The following is a 22454-nucleotide window of genomic DNA, read 5'->3' as shown; positions in this document are numbered from 1 at the left end:
AAAGTTTTGTTGGTGACGGCGTCATATTAACGTCGTAATAGTCAAAAATGTGTTTTGCGACAGTCGGAGTAATTTCTAATAATTTCTAATAATTTCTCAGCATTTTTTCAAAACTTAAATAAGATAAATAAGATTCTTTTTGAAAACTTTGAATATATAACCGTGCCCAGTTGAATGTATTTGACACATTTTGTGTTTACTTTTTGCTGCATGATGTCTACTTTTTGTCGATCATACGCAATAAAGCGCACAGTTGATGTCTGGGCTAATTGAAATACCAAACGTCGAATTGTCGTGTGGACAATTTCTTTCTTTCATATTTGCGTTCTACAAGGTCATCGAAAAGTATCGGACATCCCAAATATTTCCGTTTCCTTGCATTTTCAAGAAAATGTTTTAGGCAAAGTTGTATGGCTTCAAAGTGGTCATAAGATGGTGTTATTAATTTGACCTTGAATAGTTGCTTAAAGATCACGTGAAGGACATCTTTAATTTTTTAAATAGGATTGTCTACTTTATATTGCTTATTCTTGTAGATTATTTCGAGACCTTTCCAAAACACTTCCATAAAAAAGTTTATTTTTGTTAAGTACGTTCCAAATTATGACGCTTGAAAGTGACAGTACATTGTAGCTTTCAAGCCTCACAACTCGGAAAGTACCCAACAAAAATAAACTTTTTTTGTAATGCTTCGGAGAGGTCTCGGGATAAGCTACAAGAATATGCAATAAAATGTAGGCAGCCCCATTAAAGAAATTGAAAGTGTCCTTTACGTGATCTTCAAGCAACTATTCCAGGTCAAATTAATGACACCATCGTTTGACCTCCTCAAAACTATACAATTTTTGTGTGAAACATTTTCTTATAAAATGTAAGAGAACGAAAGTATTTGGGGAATTTCTTACTTTTCCATGACCCTGTATGTACCAAATACACAATTTAATACTCAACAGATGTAATTACACAAAATACGAATAGTTTCTGACTTGTTTCAAAAACGCAAAAGCAATAAAATTTTTTATTGTGCATTTGTATTTTTTTATTGTATGTAACATTTCTTCATAATACTATATATATTTTCTGAATAAAACAAAGTCTTAATAAACTGTTTTACATTTTTTTTATCTTATAACAAATTTCAAAATATTTTCCGTTTAGCTTCGAATTACCCTGGTTTTGGGGCTATTCAAAATATTTGCCATTGGTAGACATTTTTGTATGTATTTTAAAGCAAATACATTTCCGTGTTTTATCTGTAATAGCATTGTGAAGGGGACGGTTCAACTTTTCAAACCGTCCAACTTCTTTTTAATGAATATAGAACTCAGGAGACACAAAAGAAAAAAAAGTCTTCCGAATTTCCCCGAACTCCCCTATGTTTAAAACGATTAAATAAAAAAGTATAATTTTAGAAAAACGTTTTCTACATACTAAATAAAAAAATAAATAAAAAATACGCAAGCAACAAAACTCATTATTGTTTATGTTATTGTTACTTTAATAAAAAACTTGTAGAATTAAAGAAATTATTTAGATTTTTTTTAATCACAATGCTCAATAATAAATACCTGGATATCTCCGTGTTCAGCCAGTAGTGATAATGTAAAGGAAATAGCAATTGCCGTAGTGTCATAACCCTGTAAGTAGTTAATTTTTTTATAATTGGATAATAATGATAATATATATCAGTAGAAAAAGAAGAAAAAATATATGCATACCCCAAATATGAAGCTATTGACTTCATCTCTAATGTCGGAATCAGTTAGGAAACCATTCTGAGATTCGAATATTAATGTATCCAACAAATTGGGCCGTTCTTTTTGCACTAAATTAAATTATATAAATATATAAGTAGATACTAATCTCATAATATTTATTAGTAACTTTTGTTAAACAATATTAAATTAAAATTAAAATATTTAAACTAGAGAGATATTTAAGATAGATATATAGATAAAATATTTAAGATAGACTCGGCAATATTAAAATTAGAGAATAAAACCTAGAAAACGCGAGTCAATCGCGGTAGTTGGTGCGTCAATAATAATAGTACATGTATTTTACTATTAGTACATAAATATGTACTAATCTGTATCTGATTCAATTTCCTCTGATCTTCTCACTATTTCCCTTGATTCCTCCTTTTTTTAACAATATTCCCTCTCCTTTCTTTGTTATCATCAGGAACAAATAGTTTTTGAATTTGTTATCTACAGTTATACCTATGAATATACAATGTTTGTTACAACTTGGTGAGAATTTCTCCTTACCAATTAGTAACAAAAAAAATTGTTATATTTAAATTTATAAAAAAATATTGAACAGAATATCAAAAAATTTCCGGGTCCACTACAAATAGCAGTCAGAAACCATTCCATTTTTTTACTTAATAATTTATTAACAATTTTATCTCTTTCTCCTTATAGGAATCAATCACAATTTTTAAATTTAGTTAAGATTACTCATAGTTTTTTAAAAGACAATCCAAATTTGATAATCACAAAGGCTGATAAGGGTAATATTATGGTTGTTTTGAACAGGGATGATTACACGATTAAATTAAATAAGATATTGTCGGACATTGAGACTTATACGATAATCAAAAAAAGATCAAAAAACTTGACGAGTACGCTTAGAACGCTGTTTCCAAAGTGGAAGAATTTAAATTATATCTCAGACTCTAATTACAAAAAAATTTTCTGTAGCGATGGCTTAATATCTAGAGCCTACGGTCTCCCGAAAGTACACAAGGCGAACTGCCCCCTTAGGATCATTTTGTCATTGATTGTCAGTCCGTTATATGAGTTGGCAACGTTTTTACATAAAATACTTTCCACTAATATCCCACCAGCTCGTAGGCACATTGACAACAGCTTCGAGCTTGTAAAGGAATTGAATAATTCACAAATTAATAGTAATTTTTGATTAATATCGTTAGATATTGTGTCATTGTTTACGAACGTTCCCACAGAACTGGCTGTTAACAGTATTCACAAGAGATGGAACCTCATCTCGCAACATTGCAAAATGCCTCGAGACGAATTTGTGGGCGCCGTTCGTTTTGTTCTTGACTCGAATTTTTTTAAATTTGATAATCAATATTACAAACAAAATTTTGGGACTTCTATGGGCTCTCCGCTATCGCCTATCATTGCCAATTTAGTTATTCAGGATTCGGAGAGTGAGGTGCTCAAAACAATTGATTTTCCTGTAGCTTTTTATTACCGATACGTAAACGACGTGACGATTGTCACAGCGGTACCACTACCGTACATTAATACGTTATTGAATAATTTCAACGCGATTCATCTAAGGTTAAAATTCACTATTAAAGTCGGCGGTGATAAAATTAATTTTTTAGACACTACGATTTTAATTTCTGACAATAAGATTAAATTTGACTGGTTTCACAAACCTACATTTTCAGAAAGATATCTGAGTTTTTTGTTTCAACTTCCGCTCTCATAAAAGAGAAGTGTTGTCATGGGAATGGTTGACAGAGCCTTTTCTTTGTCGCATCCTGAATTTCATCAAAAAAATCTAGAGTCAGTAGTAAACATTCTTTTGAGTATTGACTATCCATTAGATTTTATTTTTAAAACTATAAAAACAAAATTAAAAAGTCTGACCCATAATCGAAATACCCAACAGAATAATTTTACTAATATTTCTGAATCTGAACAAACAAAAAATTGGTTTACGATCCCCTTTATTGATTCAGTGTCTAACAAATTCAAGAGCATGACAAACAATACTGATTCTTCATTGGCATTTTACAGTCTTAACAAACTCGGAACTTTGATCAAAGTCCATAAGGATCCTCTCCAAGATACCTCCAAAAAGAACGTCGTGTACAAAATATTGTGCAATGACTGCGATGCTTTTTATGTGGACCAGACGGGAAGACAATTAAACACGAGAATCTCAGAACACCGCCAACATATTCGTAGAAATACAAACACTAATTTTGTTATTACTGACCATAGATTGCATTGCGGTCATGATTTTAATTGGGACAAGGTTCAAGTTTTTGATGTTGAAAAGCATATTTTCAAACGGCTCACTTCAGAGATGCTACATATCAAATCTCAAAAAGAGAAAGAGAGAGAGAGAGAAAGAGAGAGAGAGAGAAATAGGCTTAAAAAGTGACGCAGAGAAGATTGACAAGGATGGATATATAATGCGCCTAGTTGAAAATGCGCATGCTCAAGACAAATCAAACCGATGTTACTGCTGTTTTTCATCACCTCGCAGTTCTCACGCGTGTCTAGGCTTTCATTCGTCGGAGCATAGGCATTGCCGACTAGGCGCATTTTATATTTATCCTTGTCAAACTTGTACGCGTTGTATCTCCATCCATGTCAATCTTCTCTGCGTCAACTTGAATGTACAGGAATTATAGACCTACACTCCTTCCAGTAGTATATGTTCTAAGGTCTGTATTGGAGTAGTTCGTTGCGGGTCGGATGAGAGGCGCGATCGCCCAATCAGAGACGGGCAAACGCTCGGCGAATAGGAGTCCGAGACCAGCGAGAGCGGCTCGAAAGTACGCGTGTTCGGTTTCCGGAGTTACTTCGTGTTTGGCAGTCCACGAGAGAGCACGCGATCATCTTACAGTAAAAGTCTAGTCCGTTAACGCACGAGATAGAAAGTTAGAGAGAACACTAGAAAGAGTCTTAGTTTCTCAGAGTCATTAAAGTAAAGAGAAACCGCGAAACTGAACAAACAGTCTCTTTTGTATAAGCAACGAGTTTCCGAGATAATAAAGTTTATTTCTCCATTACCGTTTTGTTAAAATAGAAACACGTAAGTGAACTCCTCAACCTGCTCGATAATTCTCCTCAGAGACTCTTCCCTCACAACAATCGTTTCATCAATAGGTTATGGGTTCAGGCACGCTGAGTGCGAGACGTTTGCGGAAACGAGTGTGAATAGTTGAGTTGTCGAGCGCGCGAATGAGTCGCGCGAAAGAGAGAAAAATCGCGAGAGAGTGAAAACGTGGTGCGCGTGAAGCGCTGGTAGAGACACGCGAGACTGCAGAGGGCGGCCATATTGGCATCGCGTTCGCGAGTGAATTCAACGCGGTGTGCGAGCGAAAAGTAATCCGCGATGGCTGAGGCGATCTCAGTAAAGAATATCACGAAATTCGATGGTACGGATTACCAGAGCTGGAAATTTGAGATGCAGACGTTATTTATGGCCCATCGGTTATGGGATATCGTAAATGGCTCGAAGTCGATGCCGGAAGCGGGGGCCGCGCGTGAAACGTGGTCAGTACAAAACGCAAACGCGATGTATTTGTTGAGTTCGACGCTCGAGCCGGAACTAAAGAGGCCCATGTTTACGTATGAGAACGCGTGTGAAATGTGGAAAAAATTAGTGCGAATACATGAACAGATATCGGCATCAAATAAGCTGTTGCTGTCGACGCATTTATACGAGTATCACATAAGTGCAAGCGACTCGATAACGCAGCATATTACAAAGGTGCAAAATATGGCAGCGCAGTTGCTCGACGTGGGCGAAACGGTGACCGATACAGTGATCATGGCGAAGATCCTGGGGAGTCTGACATCAAAGTTTGCGACATTTCAAACAGCGTGGGACAACATGCCGCCGGATATGCAGACGTTGCAGAATTTAGAAGAACGGCTGCTTTGAGAAGAAGCAAGAATGACAGAAAACGACGAAAGTGAAAGTGCGTGGTCTCGAAGAAATCGAAAGAAAAATCAAAATCGATTGCGAGTTCGCGAGAAGCGAAAAATAAAAAAAGACGGTAAAGACATCTAAGACAGAAAAAATAAAAAGAAAGTGCGGTGTTTTTTGGTGTCAGGGGCTGGGACATTTTGCGCGCGAGTGCAAAAAGGATAAAAAAGAGGGGAATCGTGGTACGAGTGAATCGAGCGATTGTGCCTTTGTTGTCGAGAGCGGGAAAAGCGCTGCCGGTAAAAGCGGGTTCGGCAAGATACCGACAGACTTGGCGCACGCGATACTGAAAGCCAATAAAAAAGACTGCTGGATTTCCGACAGCGGAGCATCACAGCACATGACGTTCCGACGCGAGTGGTTGCGAGACTTTCGCGAGTTACCGATGGGAGAGCACAAAATCGCCCTCGGAGACGATAACATATGTTATGCATTGGGAGTCGGTACAGTCGACATCGAGAAGTTTGTGAACGGGAAGTGGATAGCATCGCATATCAAGACAGTTCTTTACGTACCAGAACTGAAGAAGAATCTATTTTCGGTCGGCGCGTGCGCGAGAAAGAAAATCGGGGTGTATTTCTTCGATGAATACGTAAAGTTCGACAACCGATGTTTCACTGTCGGTTACGGTGTGATACAAACAAACAATTTGTATCGGATGCTATTCAAAACGAAGTGCGCGGACGACAAAAACGAAGCGAGCGTTGCGAAAACAAGTTTTCTGGCGTGGCACGAGCGACTTGGGCACGTGAACGTACGAGCGATGCGCAAACTGGTGAGCGAGAAGCTCATCGACGGCATCATTACTGATGGGGCGGAAGATTTCTGCGGAGCCTGTCAGGAGGGCAAATCCCAGCGGAAGGCGTTCAAGAAGACGCGTGTGCGTGCTGACACGGAGCCCGGCGAGATTATACATTCGGATGTGTGCGGGCCGATGTCAATGGAATCGATCGGAGGATCTCGATTCATGATTGTGTTCAAGGACGATGCAACGAATTTTCGGTACGCGTATTTTCTCAAACACAAGAACGAAGTTCTAGAGAAGTTCAAGAAACTCGATCGGCTCATAAAGAACAGGTTTGGAAAAAACATACGAGTGTTACGATCAGACAACGGTCTCGAGTACAAGAATCGAGCATTCGATAAGTACACGGACAAGAGAGGCATCGAGCGAGAGTATACGGCCCCGTATACGCCCGACTGGGAAAGCTGAACGGGACAATCGCACGCTAGTTGAGAGCGCGCGTACGATGCTGTTGGCGAAGGGACTTCCGAAGAACTTGTGGGCAGAGGCTTGCAGCACAGCGGTGTATTTAGCCAACCGAGCCGGTGCATCGACCACGAGAATGGGTGCAACCCTGTACGAGTTGTAGATGGACGTGAAACCGGATTTGCATCACTTAAAGATATTTGGTTCAGAGGCATACGTGAATGTGCCGAAAATAAAGAGAACCAAATTAGACGCGCGAACGAAGAAGATGATCTTTGTGGGATACGATAGCACTTTGTCAAACTATCGTGTGTTTGACCCGGTGTCGAAGAGTGTGTCGGTGCCACGCGATGTGACGTTCCGGGAGACGACCGGGGAAGTGTGAAGCTGTCAGAACCGAAAGATGCACGAGAAGTGATCTTCCCGAAGGTCAAGCAAGAAGCTCTAGTTCCGGCGAAAGGCGACAGCTTCGACGAGGAAGAAAAGGACGACGAAGTCTTCGAGAATGCTGTGGACGACGAGCAGCGCGATGAAGATCGACAACAAGTCAATGAGCCAGTGCGAAAGCTCCAAAACAGGAGTTCGATCAAGAAGCCCTCGAGGTATGATGCCGACGCAGTGGAATGCGATATTCCAATCACGTACCGTGAGGCTGTCGAGTCCAAGGATGCAGCAAAATGGCGAGAAGCCATAGACTCCGAGCTAGAGTCGCATGAGAAGAACGGTACGTGGCATTTAGTCAAGAGGGATCCGAAGATGAAACCTATCGATTCGAAGTGGGTCTTCAAGAAGCTCAAGAACGAGAAAGGAGAGATTTGTCGGTTCAAGGCACGGCTGTGCACCAGGGGCTTCATGCAGGAGAAGAACATCGACTACACGGAGACGTTCTCACCGGTTGTGAGATATGATTCGTTGCGAGTGCTTCTCGCAATCGCGGCGTCGAAGAATCTCGAGATTGCACAATTCGACGTGCAAACGGCGTTCTTGTACGGAACTCTGGACGAGGAAATCTACATGGAGACACCCGAGGAACTCAACATGGATGAAGAAACTCGAGAAGAGCAAGTGTGTCGCTGTACGGACTCAAGCAGTCACCGAGATGCTGGAACCAAAAGTTCAGTTTGTTTCTGCAAAAGTTCCGGTTCCAAGAAACATCCGCGAATAAGTGTATATTTGTGGGAGAGGTAAATAGCAAGACGGTTTGTCTCGCTCTCTTCGTCGATGACGGGCTAGTCATCGGAAGAACAAAAGGAGTCATTGAAGTCGTGCTTCGGTACTTGAAACGAGCATTCAAGATCACGGAAGTCGGAAATGGAAGTCTATTTGTCGGGGCACAAATAGAGAGAGATCGAGACAAAAGGTCCATCTTCGTACACCAGACTCTGTATGCGAAGAAGATTCTCGAGAGATTCGGGATGTCCAAGGCAATGTCGGTGAGCGTGTCAAGCGACCCGAATACAACGTTGCTGCCGGTGTCGAAAAACGACGAGGGGATCGAGAAGGTTCCATACCGAGGAGCTATTGGATCGCTGATGTTCTTGTCGATTGTGTCGAGGCTGGATTTGGCGTTTGCTGTAAACTCGGTAAGCAAATTCCTCAATAAACACAATCGGGAACATTGGCAAGCTGTAAAACGCATTCTATCGTACGTTGCAGGGACGATGAACTACGGAATCGAATACCGAGGAAGCGAAAACGACGAGATAACCCTGGAGGGTTATTCGGACTCCGACTAGGCAGGCGACGTAGAAACCAGGAGGTCAACGACCGGCTATGTGTTCCAAGTGGCAGGTGGGCCTGTCACATGGACAAGTCAACGTCAAAAGCTCGTGACGTTGAGTACCACGGAGGCAGAGTACGTGGCGGCGTCCATCACCCCACGTGAAGCTGTGTGGCTGAGAAAGCTACTTGAAGAAGTCAACTGTCTCAGCCAGGGGGCAACGACAGTCTACGTGGACAATCAAAGTTTGATTCGTCTGGTAAGGAACCCAGAGTTTCATAAGAGAACGAAGCATATCAACGTCCGATACCACTTCGTCCGAGAGCGAGTTCAGAAGAAAGAACTTGAGGTCAACTATATCGAGTCGGCAAAGCAGAAAGCCGGTATCTTCACGAAGACGCTCCCAAGGAATCGTTTCTGTGAGCTGAGAGAAGAAATCGGTGTACGAGAGCGACCGCGCACGAACGTCGGAAGTATTGGAGTAATTCGTTGCGGGTCGGATGAGAGGCGCGACCGCCCAATCAGAGTCGAACGCTCGGCGAATAGGAGTCCGAGACTAGCGAGAGCGACTCGAAAGTACGCGTGTCCGGTTTCCGGAGTTACTTCGTGTTCGGCAGCCCACGAGAGAGCACGCGCATCTTACAGTAAAAGTCTAGTCCGTTAACGCACGAGATAGAAAGTTAGAGAGAACACTAGAAAGAGTCTTAGTTTCTCAGAGTCACTAAAGTAAAGAGAAACCGCGAAATTGAACAAACAGTCTCTTTTGTATAAGCAACGAGTTTCCGAGATAATAAAGTTTATTTCTCCATTACCGTTTTGTTAAAATAGAAACACGTGAGTGAACTCTTCATTTCTCAACCTGCTCGATAATTCTCAGAGACTCTTCCCTCACATCCAACAATCGTTTCATCAATAGTCTGAATTTACAAACAGACACGGATTTTCTTGACCATGCTTACTCGGCGATCTCAGGTTGTGACCTCTCTGATACCGGCTATTATTTTATGCTCATTTGTGTTTGTGTTTGACGAGGAAACATTGACTATCTCTGTGCCATTCTATTTATTATATTTATTAATTTTATTATTTCCAACTTAATGACGTCTTTTTTAAAAAAATTTGTGTTAATTTATTACAATGTGACGTCAACACCTTACTAAATGCTTTGAATTGACATTGCGTGGTGAGTTGTCTCAATTTTTTATTTCATAACTTCCGAGGATTCATGTTCACTGTCCACTACAGATTACGACATGATCACTTATATGTCTATCTTGGTAGCCAACATTGATGGCCACCATAATGTGTAAATTCGCTCTCAATTCTGGTATACAGAAAAGCGACTACACGGCGTGTCAATTTCTTCGAGTCGGAGACAACGTATGCCGGGCTTAAAATGTTTGTTTCTTTTATACAACGCGACCATCACGTCACATAACTGTCATTTTAATGGTATTACATCGTTGAAAATGACTTTACGGGAAGTAGAAACGCGTCCAATATTTGTATACATATTTATGTACTAATAGTGAAATAGATGTACTATTATTATTGGCGCAACAACTACCGCGTTTGACTCGCATTTTCTACGTTTTATTCTCTAATTTTAATATTGAATTAATTCAATGTTAATTCAAATTATTAGATTATTTACGAAATAAGATAGCACGAGCATAGAACAAAGCTTACAGCTTTGAAATAGTGTTAATGAACTACGAACAGTCTGGGACCGTGTCATCGATAATCTATTACGACAAAAAACACTCAATTTTTGTAAACATTGACATATAGAATGGACTGCCGATGGCAGTGGTAGGAGTAGAAAAACAGGTAGAGTGAAAAGTAGACAATTGAAAAAACATTCGTTCTCTGTCTATTAATCTGATTGGTTGCTGAAGCAACAACAACAATCCAGCAACCAAGCAGATTTTTAGTAACAGAGAACAAACGTTATTGCAATTGATTGCTTTTCACTCTATCTATCTTTCTACTCCCATCATTACCAACAGTCCATTCTATATGTCGATGATTGTAATACGTACTAATAGTTTCTGCATCGACTGCCACTTCATCTTTGTTGAGATTTCTGAAGTATTGCTCTTTGTCCTTATGATAAACTTTTCTCTGTGCAATAATCTACACACATCCAACATCATACTTTTTACATTTATGTAAATGCTTTAAAGGTGTTTGTCAATATTTACAAACTTTTTATTACTTTTCCATAGAAACATTACCCAGTGAGAAAATTAATATTGAAACGACACCTTGAATGTCAAAACTAACTCGATGATGTTGGTAAAAGTAAAAAATTCAACATTTGTTTAAATTTTGAATCTTATTTTTGAATTACCTCAAACAATTTGATATGAATGACAGACATTTATGTTACAGTTTTGTTTAATTATACCATTGTAAAGTAATTATGCAGTATAAAAAACTTAGCTCCAATTATGTTGACTTTGACAGAGGCAAAGATACTGAATAACATTTTTATAAATTAATTGGCGCTCTCGTACAGTTTTTGAGATATACTTAGAGAAAAAAACGGTTTTTTTTAATTATTTCAGAAAATATATTTTTTTAAATGTGTCAAATAGAAATTAAAGCATACAGAAAACTCTACAAATAAGGTTCTGTACATATTTTACTTAATTTCAATATTTTAGTCGTTATAATAAAAAAAACTGTTTCAAAATGAGTTTTTTTTATTTTTATTATTAATTCGTTGTTAGTAATAACAACACATATACTCACACGCACGCACGCACGCACGCACGCACGCATGCACGCACGCACGCACGCACGCACGCGCTCGCACACGCACACGCATACACACATACAGGCGGTGCAAGGGGTGGGTCTACGGCCCGTTTCGCACCCCATCAGTAGGGGAATTCGCTTTACAACCTATCTACTAACGGGATCGCTGCGCCACAAACCTTATTTACAGAGCTTTTTGTAAGCTTTAGTTTTTATTTGACACATTTTTTACTAAAATATTTTCTTAAATAATTAAGAAAAAAAATTATTTTTTCTTTTTCTAAGTATATCTCGAAAACTGTACGAGAGCGCTAATTAATTTATAAAAAAAAGTCATTCAGTATCCTTGCCTCTATAACATATGTCAAAGTCAACATGATTGGAGCTGGGTCTCCTAACTGCATAATTACCCATTGTAATTCTATGTACATTTATTTGTACGCAAAATCTCAATTCGAGAGCGAAATGATATCAATCTGATACTTTTAATACGATTGAAATGATTTATCGATTCAACATCGATTTAACAAGTATTTAATTCTTAAACACACTAAGGGATTTAGGAGACCCCTTATGATATTTCAAACGCTTGGTGTGTGAAGACAAAATGAGATAGTAGGTTCAAACCAGGGGGAAAAAAAATTTGAAATCTCTTCTTTTGATTGATATAATCCATTTCATTGTTCACCTAGAATTCGAACGGCACGGCAAAAGTTTTGTTGGGATCTGTGGGACCCATTATTGTGTGTGAGTGTAACTATTTGTGAGTAATCTTATATAAAGAAATCAAAATACGTTCGAACAGGTCCATTTGCGTATGTTACTCGCATATATTCTGTCTAAAGTTAAAATACTATACATATAATTCTGTGAAAAAGAGAGCTTCTGCGTAGAGTCCAAAATTATTATGAAACACATTAATTTTGTAATAGACACCATAAATTATTTAAAAATACCTTATATTTCGCTTTATTACATAATTATACTTTTTAATAGTAATGACAATAACATAGTTTTTCTTTTAAATATGACTCTTTACTTTTAAAACGACGTAGTGTAAAATCTTTAAAGGTTTTTTATTTCAAAGATATGATTTTTTGAAGGACAAGTGAATTTTTGAACAATTTTTTATTTTTGTTTAATGATTTTTTCTGTACAACTTCACAATAAATCATTTTTTGATAATGCCGATTATGCAATTACATTTCTGAGATATCTAAATAACTTGTGTTTAAAAGAAAAAATTGTTGAAAAATATTGATTGGAACCGAAGTTATAGCTCCTCAAAGTTTTGTTTGGAAACGTTTTCTATCCCGAAAAATATGTTAACGTAATTTTCCGGATAAGTGTGTTTAAGGATTAAGATTTATTTCAAATAAACTTCTTGCACGTTATCTTTTTTTCATTTTCATATTAGAGAGAAAATGAAAAAAAAGTTAATTGTACAAGAATTTATTTATAAAGTATGGAAAAAGAACAAATCTTAATACAATAGCTAGAAGATAAGAAGGAGAAACAAAATTATTTGCCGATTTGAATAATGTTGAATTGAAGTAAATTGAATAATTTTGATATTGATTTAACAGGTTATTTGTTACTGGAAAAAATTAAAAAATGAATGGAATTCTAGAGATGTTGAATTCTTCCAAGTTTCACAGTCCTGTCGAATTCGTAGTGATTTCGATATTAAGAATTGTTCGTAATTTAGTTGTTTTTGAAAGTTGCTTAAAATTAAGCTATTCCTGATCGAAAAAATTTATCTAAATCAACTTGTTATTTCTCACTGGGTATAAAATTGTTAAAATAATTTAAAAAATAATATTTTTACGTACCTTATTGCTAAATTCATGCAGTATCTTTAGAAGCCTCTTTTGCTCTCTACCTTTTGCCGTTAACGAAAATATCCAATCGTTATGCAGCCATAGTCTTAATGTCCTAAACCATAATTACAGAATGTTATACATATGTAGTGATGAGTAAGATACTTTTAAAATATAGTATATTATAATAGATATTCATTATAAATTACCTGTACATACAGATTTGAGTCATTCGGCTAACCGCTTGTTGATATTGCTGGTACATTGGATCCATTTCTTGTAAAGAAGTTCCCATGGCAGTTTCTAAAAAAAATTTTATTATTAATATAATTATATATTTAAAAAATAATTTCATAAAAATTTAACAGCTATAATTCAACTATTATAACATATTTTATATACAAAATTTATATTATCTCATATTATTTTTTATATTCCCAGACAGCACAGGACATCCATTAGACATTCAGTTTTGGTTTTAGTTTGATCCAAACGTCCATGCATATAACGTACGTTTTAAAAACGTACGTTATACAACGTACAAAGTATGTTTACATTTGGACATTTTTAAAATGATTATTTTATTCAAAAATTTTTCTAAGTTTGCTTGCATACTGTTGCTTTTGCTTTTTTAACAATTTTTGAAAAATTGCACAAGAAATTTTATTTTCATTACGAAGCATTTGGTGTGAAATATGCTCTCAATCGGATTTTAAAGCTTAGTTCAAATTGCGCTCAACAAACGGCAAGCGTCGAGCCCAGATTGCAGTTGGACGTTCAATGGATATCCATTGGACGTGTATTTTTGGACATTAGACATTGTTTTTCTTACAAGAAATCCATCAAACGTCTATGATACAAGTTTGGACAGGGACAGGTTCCCCAATCCTTATGAAAAAGATATTTATTTTAAAATGCTAAAAAACCATTTTCTTAATGTTAAATAAAATAAAAATGTTTCTTAAAGTTAAAAAAAGTCATGAATCTTTCCTAAGAATTATTTCTGAAAATTTCCAAGCGGTCATCCTTCCAAAAGTTATTTATGTAAATAACATGCTTTAATTATATGTTTCATCTTTTCAATAACATATATTGACTAGATATACATATGTTAATACAAAATATTCACAAATCACCACTAAGCATCAATTCGCAACAGTCTTACAGGTCAAGCAACGTTGGACGAGGTTACAACTTGAATGGATGGGTGACCGCTTGAAAATTTCTGAAAAAATAATACTTGAAAAATAGTTTCATTTTTTTTTACTATAAGTAACATTTTTGATTTAATTAACATTAAGAAAACGGTTTTTTACAATATTAAAATAAATATTTATAAATAAATTTTTTTTGTAAGAAAAAATATTCTGGGGAATGTGACATGATAGAGCAATTTTATTTACGGAATTATTTGCAGCAACAAAAAATATATTGTATAAAAATTATTTTGTCTGGATTGTAGTCTAAAATTTGTTTAATGTATTAATTTAATCCAGTTTTAATCCATTTCATCTTAAAGTGGACGTTTTTAAGAAGTTCATAATGGTAACACTGGATGTTTTTAAAAGGTCTTTAAGATATCCGTGGATCTAAACTTGATGTTCTTAATATGTCCAAAACGTCAAATACGTACGTTTTAAGTATGTCTTTAAAACGTCACTGTGCTGTCTAGGTTCTTCAAGAAAATATCTCTACATATACATATATAAACAAAGTATGATACCACATATTGCGTTCAACATATGTTCACTAATAAATGGTATTAGGTCCTTTGTAACAGAGCCTTCTGTTTTCTTCAAAGAATTTGTTATGTTCTCGCCCTCCTTGATAAAAATTTCGTTAAATTGTTTTAATATCAGGGGGCCGAAGGTGGAACTTAACATTTTTCGTCGGTTTTGCCACTTGGAAGCTAAAATAATAACAAAATAATATAAATATTAAAATAAAAACTTTCTGTTTTAATTAAAAAACATTTTTTTATGCAAACGTGAAACTTTCAGTGTCAAAAATCTTCTATGTATATTAAGAGGATGCTAAAGCAGAAAGGAATCTGAGAGGTGCCACGGCGGTCTTTTTTTTATAACGCTAAAATTCCTGAATCACTAATGACGCACATCCATTTAGGCCGGAATATGAAGTAAAATTACATCCATTTTGCGACACTGTATTTTGGGGGTACCTCCACTACATGATTTTAGCACAGACTTGAACCATTTTTATCGACAATGTCGCAAAATGGATGTAGTTTTAGTTCATATTCCGGCCTAAATGTATGTGCGTCGTTAGTGCGCCGGGAATTTTAACGTTATAAGAAAAAAGCCGCCGTGGCACCTCTCAGGTTCCTCTCTGGCTAAAGTAACAAGAAGAATTTTCTCGACGTCGGTACTGGTCGATACTACAGATCACTGCAAATTATTTTTCGAGCAAGACCTGGCTATCGTTCTTTGTTCATCGCATCGATCAGTCTTTGTTTTTTGATTATTTCGCCATCTGCGAAAAAACCTATCAACTACTATTGGGTACCATATGCGCTGTTTATGACAGTTTAGCTTCGCTGAGCGAAATATGGATGTGATAAAAGCACATGAAACCCGCTCTACTATCATTTTGTACGTACGAGCTACTGGAACTTCTGTAAGGTAAAGTTAAGACCTCGACACAGGCTTTTGCATAGCTGAATAACCGTAGGGGAAAGTAGGGTTATTGTACGCACTGGGTAATTGTACGTTTTGTGGTTTGGCATCTTCCCGATGAATAGAGGTTATATCACGACAATATTTGTAGGCTGAAGATATTTTTTAAATATATAACTATACGTTATATCATTTAAAAACATAGTTAATTAAAAAAATAAAAAAAAGTAAAATCATGATTTTTGTTGCGATTTTGATATTCAGAAAATAAGGCAATAAGTCCGTATTTTTAATTTATTCATTTAATCTTGTTATACCTAACAGAAGTACGTTTTTTCATGCGTTTATTGAGCTACTGTTTATTAAATTTCATTAAATAGTCATTGAGTAATTGTTTTTTTTTATCAAATCAAGTCCGCAGTGGACAATTTTACGCATCCATCTTGAAAAGCGTGAGACCACGTGAGACCAACTATAGTACCATTAGTACAGTGTAGTGCAATGTAGTGTAGCTAAAAGAATGGGCTATAACCTAATTTTTCCTCCGCATACATTTATCCAACCGCACGTACAATTACCCAAGGCCTGAGAAATTTTTTCGTTTATCCACTTGCCTCTTTTTGCTGAATATAGCATTACCAAATAAAAAATTGTTTAGTATGATAATACATAATAATAAAAAAATGTTTATAGTTTTGATTTCTGTACTTGTATCGATTTCAACTTCAAACATCACTTTACTGCGATAAATTTCCCTTAGGTGCGTGCAATTTACCTACTTTCTTCTATTTAGTGCACTATAAATGTCGGTAATTTGTGGTACTTTAGCATCCTTTTAACCCTGTAACAATGCATGCACATTACACGCATCATTCCCGGCCAACATTAGCCGGAGGCCGCTGTTCAGCTTTAAACAACAGAAGGCGCTCTCGCGCCTACCTAACCGTTTTTACATCGTCAACACCGCTAAAAGTTAGTTTATAATAGCCGTAACCGTTAACTTAAGCCGGTGCGGTAAAAGCTGGAAAATAGGAAACCTGTACTACCGTTTATAATGGCTGGCAATCTGTTGTTTTTGGCCGTAACCGAAAAGTTGACTCAACTTCATCTTTTCAGCCTACGGCCTACGGAAAGGAAGTCAAATTTGTAAGGTGGCAGTATATGAGCGCGGAAATATTAGTGAAGTTTAATTATTTTGTCTTTCCACACACTGCAATTTCGAATAAATCTATATTTTCTGTGCAATTTAAATTTATATTAAAATTTTTAGGGTAAGTGTTATCGTGATCATACTGGCCATTATAAACTGCCCCTTTACCGATTACGGTAACGGCTTTATGGCTACGGCCACCGGATTAGGGTAAGGGCAATTGTAAACCAACCTTAACGGCCAAAGACAACCGTTAGCACGAGATCGATCCGTGCGCGATAGAAGGCCATGTGCACGCGCATCACCATCTAGTGTGAGCAGCGACTACGTATCCCTTTTTGGAGTGTATACTACTAATGATTAGATACCATTTTCCTTTTTCGAAAATAGATGGTAAAAACATTCTTTGTTATATAATTAATGATCTGATTTTCCGTTACTAAAGAAACTTTAATTTACATAGATATTTGAATACCTAACCTTCCATTTTCAAAGTTTTGTTTTTGATAAAAAAAATATCATTCAAAGGAATGCAACAAAAGAAGTAAATGCGTATTAACATTGCTACATAAAAGATGCATCAGAAACTGCAGCGGCAGTTCCTCGTTATTCGTGAAAGTGAAAACTGTGTATCTTTAATTGTAAATTACAATTAAGAAATTATTGTAAAAGGAAAACAAAATAAATTCTTTTTTTGAAATAATAAACTTTGCGAATCTTACACTAGGAACAAGAAAAAATTCCTGCAAAAGCTCGCCAGTACCAGCGATCCGTGGAGGAATTAAAAAATCTCAAAATAAAATCCAAATAAAACGAGACCGCATGAGAACAGCCGAGTGTGTAAGCCAGGTGGTATAAAAGGCCCCAGCTCGCACACTCAACATCCATTAGCCGATCCCGATCCGGATCCAAAACTCCTCTTTGGTAACAGCAGCGGTTCATCTTTGCTGCTAGCCGTACTAGTTAGAGGTACTCGGCAAACCAAAAGTTCGAGAGAATAAATTTCTTTCTTTCTCGCAGTCACTCCGGAAACCAAAGCGGTAAAAGGTTCTTTGCCGCCGCCAAGGTACTTGGCAGCTCTGGTGTTCCTGGCAGAATCAGGCGACTCCACGTCAACCAGAAAAGACATAAAATAAGCCAGGTTACAAAGCCGATCGCACCGCGCAAACAATTAAACTCGGCGAACAAACATACCGAGTTAGCCCGCGTAGTCGTGCCGTCGACGCGCCGCGCATCGCTAGTACCGCACCCCGTCGAGGGTAAACACGACCACGCCTCGAAACTCGGCAGTCGTAGCAGACCGAGCTATTATCTCCGATACCTTGAAAACCGATACCGGTTTTAAGAACAGCGGGGTTTCCCCACGGTCTCGCGGTCAAGGCCGCTTGTACAGTACATACATAACATTGTAAATAGCACACCGTATTATTTTCCAGTTCATCAAATATCACTGTCCGTCCACAAATCTAATAAATCTAAAATAACTTTATTGAGCTCAACAGTTTACAAACTATAATAAAACTAATAATACGATAAGAAATCCTATCGAACCTATCCAATCGACATTGATTTCATTATTACTTTTCATTGACGAGTACTTTTCCAATAGATAACGCATTTACTTTTATAAGGAATAATGCAAGTAATGTTAAAGAGTTACTTTTTAAAAGTAACCTTGAAAGTAATTTTCCTGCATATCTATTTTAATATATATTACACTGTTAACTTATATTAATATGTGATGTGGAGTAAAGTGGGGTACCATAAAATTTCTATGTAGTAGTAAGTTTAGAGCAAAACAAAAAACTATCATCTGTTGCTTATCGTGACAGCTTATGTTTCAATTATGTGGGTGCCGATAGCGCACATTCCGATAGCCCACCAACCAATCATATTGACTTATCTAACCCAACCTACGGAAAATTTTTAGGCATCTGCCATTGTGAGTGGTTTGTGTGCTATCGGGATGTGCGCTATCGGGACCCACCCGTTTCAATTAGCCATTGAATTTTGTGTACAAACATTTTGTTGCTGTAAAAGACCGATTTTAAAAGTTACTTTCATAAATTTTTTTCTTGTGTTCATAATACTCGTGATTTAAGCAAATTTTTAAGTGTTGAACGAAGAAAAGTTATGTGCAGTTATCGTTATTCTATTATTTTTCTAAATAAACAAAAATGTTGTAGAAATTTAATCTAGTTTCGATAATGAATGATTGCAAATTAACGTTGTGAGGTAAAATGGGGCACGCCAATGTAGTCATTTTTTCATGTTTTCTTGAAAGATTAGTGCAAATCAAGTGATTTTATTAATTATTTTGAATGTTATTACTTATACACAGAGAAAATAAAAAAAAATGTTAAAATAAACAATTGATTTGAATAAAATTGAAAAATTGCTTTTTATTAAACTTATGAGAGAGGGAAGAATTTTATTGCTCTATTTTCAATTATTTATTATTGAGAAGTGTTGATTAAATATAGAAGTCGATTTAAGTTGGTTTTTATGGCTGTTTTGACTAAATTTCTTTCGTGTCCCACTTTACCCCACTATTTGTTAAAAACCCAAAATTTTTTGTTTTGGAAAAATAGCTAAAAATACAACTTAAAATCAAAACTTTGAAAATCCGCAATTATAAAAAGTTAGTTTTTTTTGTCTTCTAGTAAAAACAACTATTGATTGTTCAAAAATTCAATTTTTTAACACTTCTATGGAGGCAAACAAAAACCCGCTCCACTTTAGCCTACATTACCTTACATATCACATTACCTGTACTGGTAAAAATACCCTTGCCGAGCCAAGGACAGAATGCATCGTAAAATATACCCCTGTCGATATGTTTTGATTTTGTATTCAGTATCACCTAGAAAATTATAAAAAGTTATAGAACTTACTTTTCTTTAACTTAATTGTTGAAATATAAAACTAATAAATTTATTGACTCCAAATTAAAAATAATTCGAACTAGTTTGCCATTGCGAGCCTACGCTGTTGTTAGTGCGAATATAATTAAGTTACTGTATACGATTTTCTGTCACATTAGTAATAACAAATATAATTTTCCATACAGTAATCGATGGTGACATGCACAGTTATTACAATGCCAACGTTCAGACGTTTCGATCCAAGGTACGGATACTCTTTAGTGAAGTATTAAACAGTAATCAGAATAAATTTAACGGCTGTGAGCTCTCTTCTCTCGTAACATGAAAAGAGCTCACAGCCGTTAAATTTATTCTGATTATTGTTTAATAGTAATAATATTAATAAAGATAATTAATCCATGCAAAATATTTTCAAAATTTTGATATTTTTATCGGTTTTTATAAGCTTCTCTTAAATAAAATGTAACTAAATAAAAAATCCAAAATTTCTCAGTTTTCAACAAAAAATATATGTACGAATGTCTTATCGTGCATGCTTCTGTATTTGTTATAATCCTAATAGCATAAGACGTCCTCAGGATAATTCTGAATTTGTCCTAAATGTCCAGGGATGTGAATGGAACGAGTTTAGGGCATTTTAACATCCCATGGATGTCCTAAGAACATCCCAAAAACATTCTTAGGACATCTTTTGAACATGTCATAGACGTCTTTAGGATAAACTTTGAACGTTCCTAAGAGGATTATGCCTTATGGATTATAAATACGTCAAACACGTATGTAATTTTGACGTATATGCAAGCGGTGCGACGCACAAGCGAGATTCGTCGGCGCTTGGTAAACATATATGAATTTTTATGATTTTCTTTTAAATAAAGAATTATCAATTGAAAACGATATTTTATCCATTCACATATTTACACACGCACACACGCACACACACACACAGACCGACAGATAGACAGAAGACGTGTAAATCCAACCAGGGAACACGATACAGCTCCACGTTGTACATCTTAAGAGTGTAATATTATAAGTAATAAATAGTACTTTAAAGCTCTCGTTGTGTTGGGATGTCAGGTCATAAATTATCTTTATATAATAGTCCCTTTTTTTAGTCTATTGTTTTTGATCAATAAGACCGAACATATGTTCAAACTTGCCTCAGAACGTTGCAACGTTACAGTAGTTAGTTAATGCCAGAGTCATGCGAAGGGTTAAGACCCAGTCACAGCCGAGAGCTATACAATGTAACTCACTTTTTTTTTTATTAAATATATTCTCAATCTATACACCCAAATTGACCATCCTTGACAAAACCCTTACAAGGAAGCGGATAATTCTAATGCTGATAGTATTGTAACTCCCAAGCATCATAATTTGAAAAGGAGGTGGCTCCTTTTTCGTTCATATTTTCTTAATGATTTATTTTTATACAAAATGCTTTTAGATAAGTTTGTCACGAGGATAAAGTTTTGAATTCTTATTGGTTTTTTATTTTTATTAAGATAAAAAGAAGATAATGTAAAGATATGTATGGAAATTTAGTAAAAGATTATTATACTAAAACTCGATATATATATATATATATATATATATATATATATATATATATATGAATGAATGAATGAATGAATAAGCATTTATTCTGTCCTAGGGCAAGCCCTCTAAGGACACACAGAAGTACGGAAAAACGTAGAGAGTAACAATAATATCACTTACAAACTAAGAACAAACGAAATTGCAGGAGAATACTAAGCTGCAAAGAAGAAGTAAGTATAACTGAGATAACTAAACTATATAATAATTCTGTAATAACAAAACAAAACAAATGAAATAACATATCGGTGATAGTAAATGGAGAGAGAGAGAGAGAGAGAGAGAGAGAGAGTGTGTGTGTGTGTGTGTGTGTGCGTGTGCGCGCGCGCGCGCGCGTGTGTGTGTGTGTGTGTTGCATATATCAGTCTGGCTTTAATATTAAATGTGTGAGAATTGTATATTGAATTTCTATTTTAAGTATTTTGAACTTTTGTATGCGCGCTTATAGATTTCCCTCGAAACCATTGTGTCATTCTTGAAAGATTTTTTAGGAGAATTTTGATGTGTGAGTGTTGATTTATTTTATTTAATATTGGAAGGAAAAAAGGCTGTGGAGGCGTTACCCGAGCGATGGCTTGGGAGCGATCATCCTGACCGTGGTGAGGAATTAAGAAAGATAAAGACTTGAAAAGGTCGCTAACCTAAGTTTTGACACTCAGGCTGCGCTCTTCTTGAGTGTTTTGTAGAATGGAAAAGAGACTTTTAATTAGAGGATAATTTTTGGAAAATAAATTTTGACACAGACTAGTTCCGACGAAAGCCCATGGTTCCAAAAAGAACCCGCCCGTGACCTAATTGACTGGTCTGAACAGTGATAGTGGCCCAAGAGACGCGCCGTATCGACCAGCAAGCTTAATCTGATCTAATCTGATCTGATCTGATCTGATCTGATGTTAGAGCTCCGATTTCACGCCTATTTATACTGATTGTTTGTAGGCGAAGTGTACTTAGGAACGAATTTTTGTCAG

The 22454-nt window shown here is 36.2% G+C and overlaps 1 protein-coding gene across 1 annotated transcript in view; it reads right to left on the bottom strand.

Moving 5' to 3' along the window:
• The window catches only part of LOC113002712 (cytochrome P450 4C1), a 30330-nt gene that overhangs the window by 5688 nt on the left and 2188 nt on the right, over positions 1-22454 (bottom strand). Inside the window, exons 2-8 of the mRNA XM_039453157.1 lie at positions 19772-19865; positions 14943-15128; positions 13429-13522; positions 13232-13334; positions 10679-10772; positions 1719-1825; positions 1569-1637 (exon numbers count right to left, since the gene is read on the bottom strand). Of these exons, the coding sequence (XP_039309091.1) occupies positions 1569-1637; positions 1719-1825; positions 10679-10772; positions 13232-13334; positions 13429-13522; positions 14943-15128; positions 19772-19865 (747 nt within the window). The remainder of the gene's footprint in view (positions 1-1568; positions 1638-1718; positions 1826-10678; positions 10773-13231; positions 13335-13428; positions 13523-14942; positions 15129-19771; positions 19866-22454) is intronic.

Source organism: Solenopsis invicta, chromosome 8 (genome assembly GCF_016802725.1).
Source record: "Solenopsis invicta isolate M01_SB chromosome 8, UNIL_Sinv_3.0, whole genome shotgun sequence".
NCBI classification, from domain to species: Eukaryota; Metazoa; Arthropoda; class Insecta; order Hymenoptera; family Formicidae; genus Solenopsis; species Solenopsis invicta.
The sequence above is the reverse complement of the archived record's forward strand: the minus strand, read 5'-3'. Positions and strand labels throughout refer to the sequence as shown.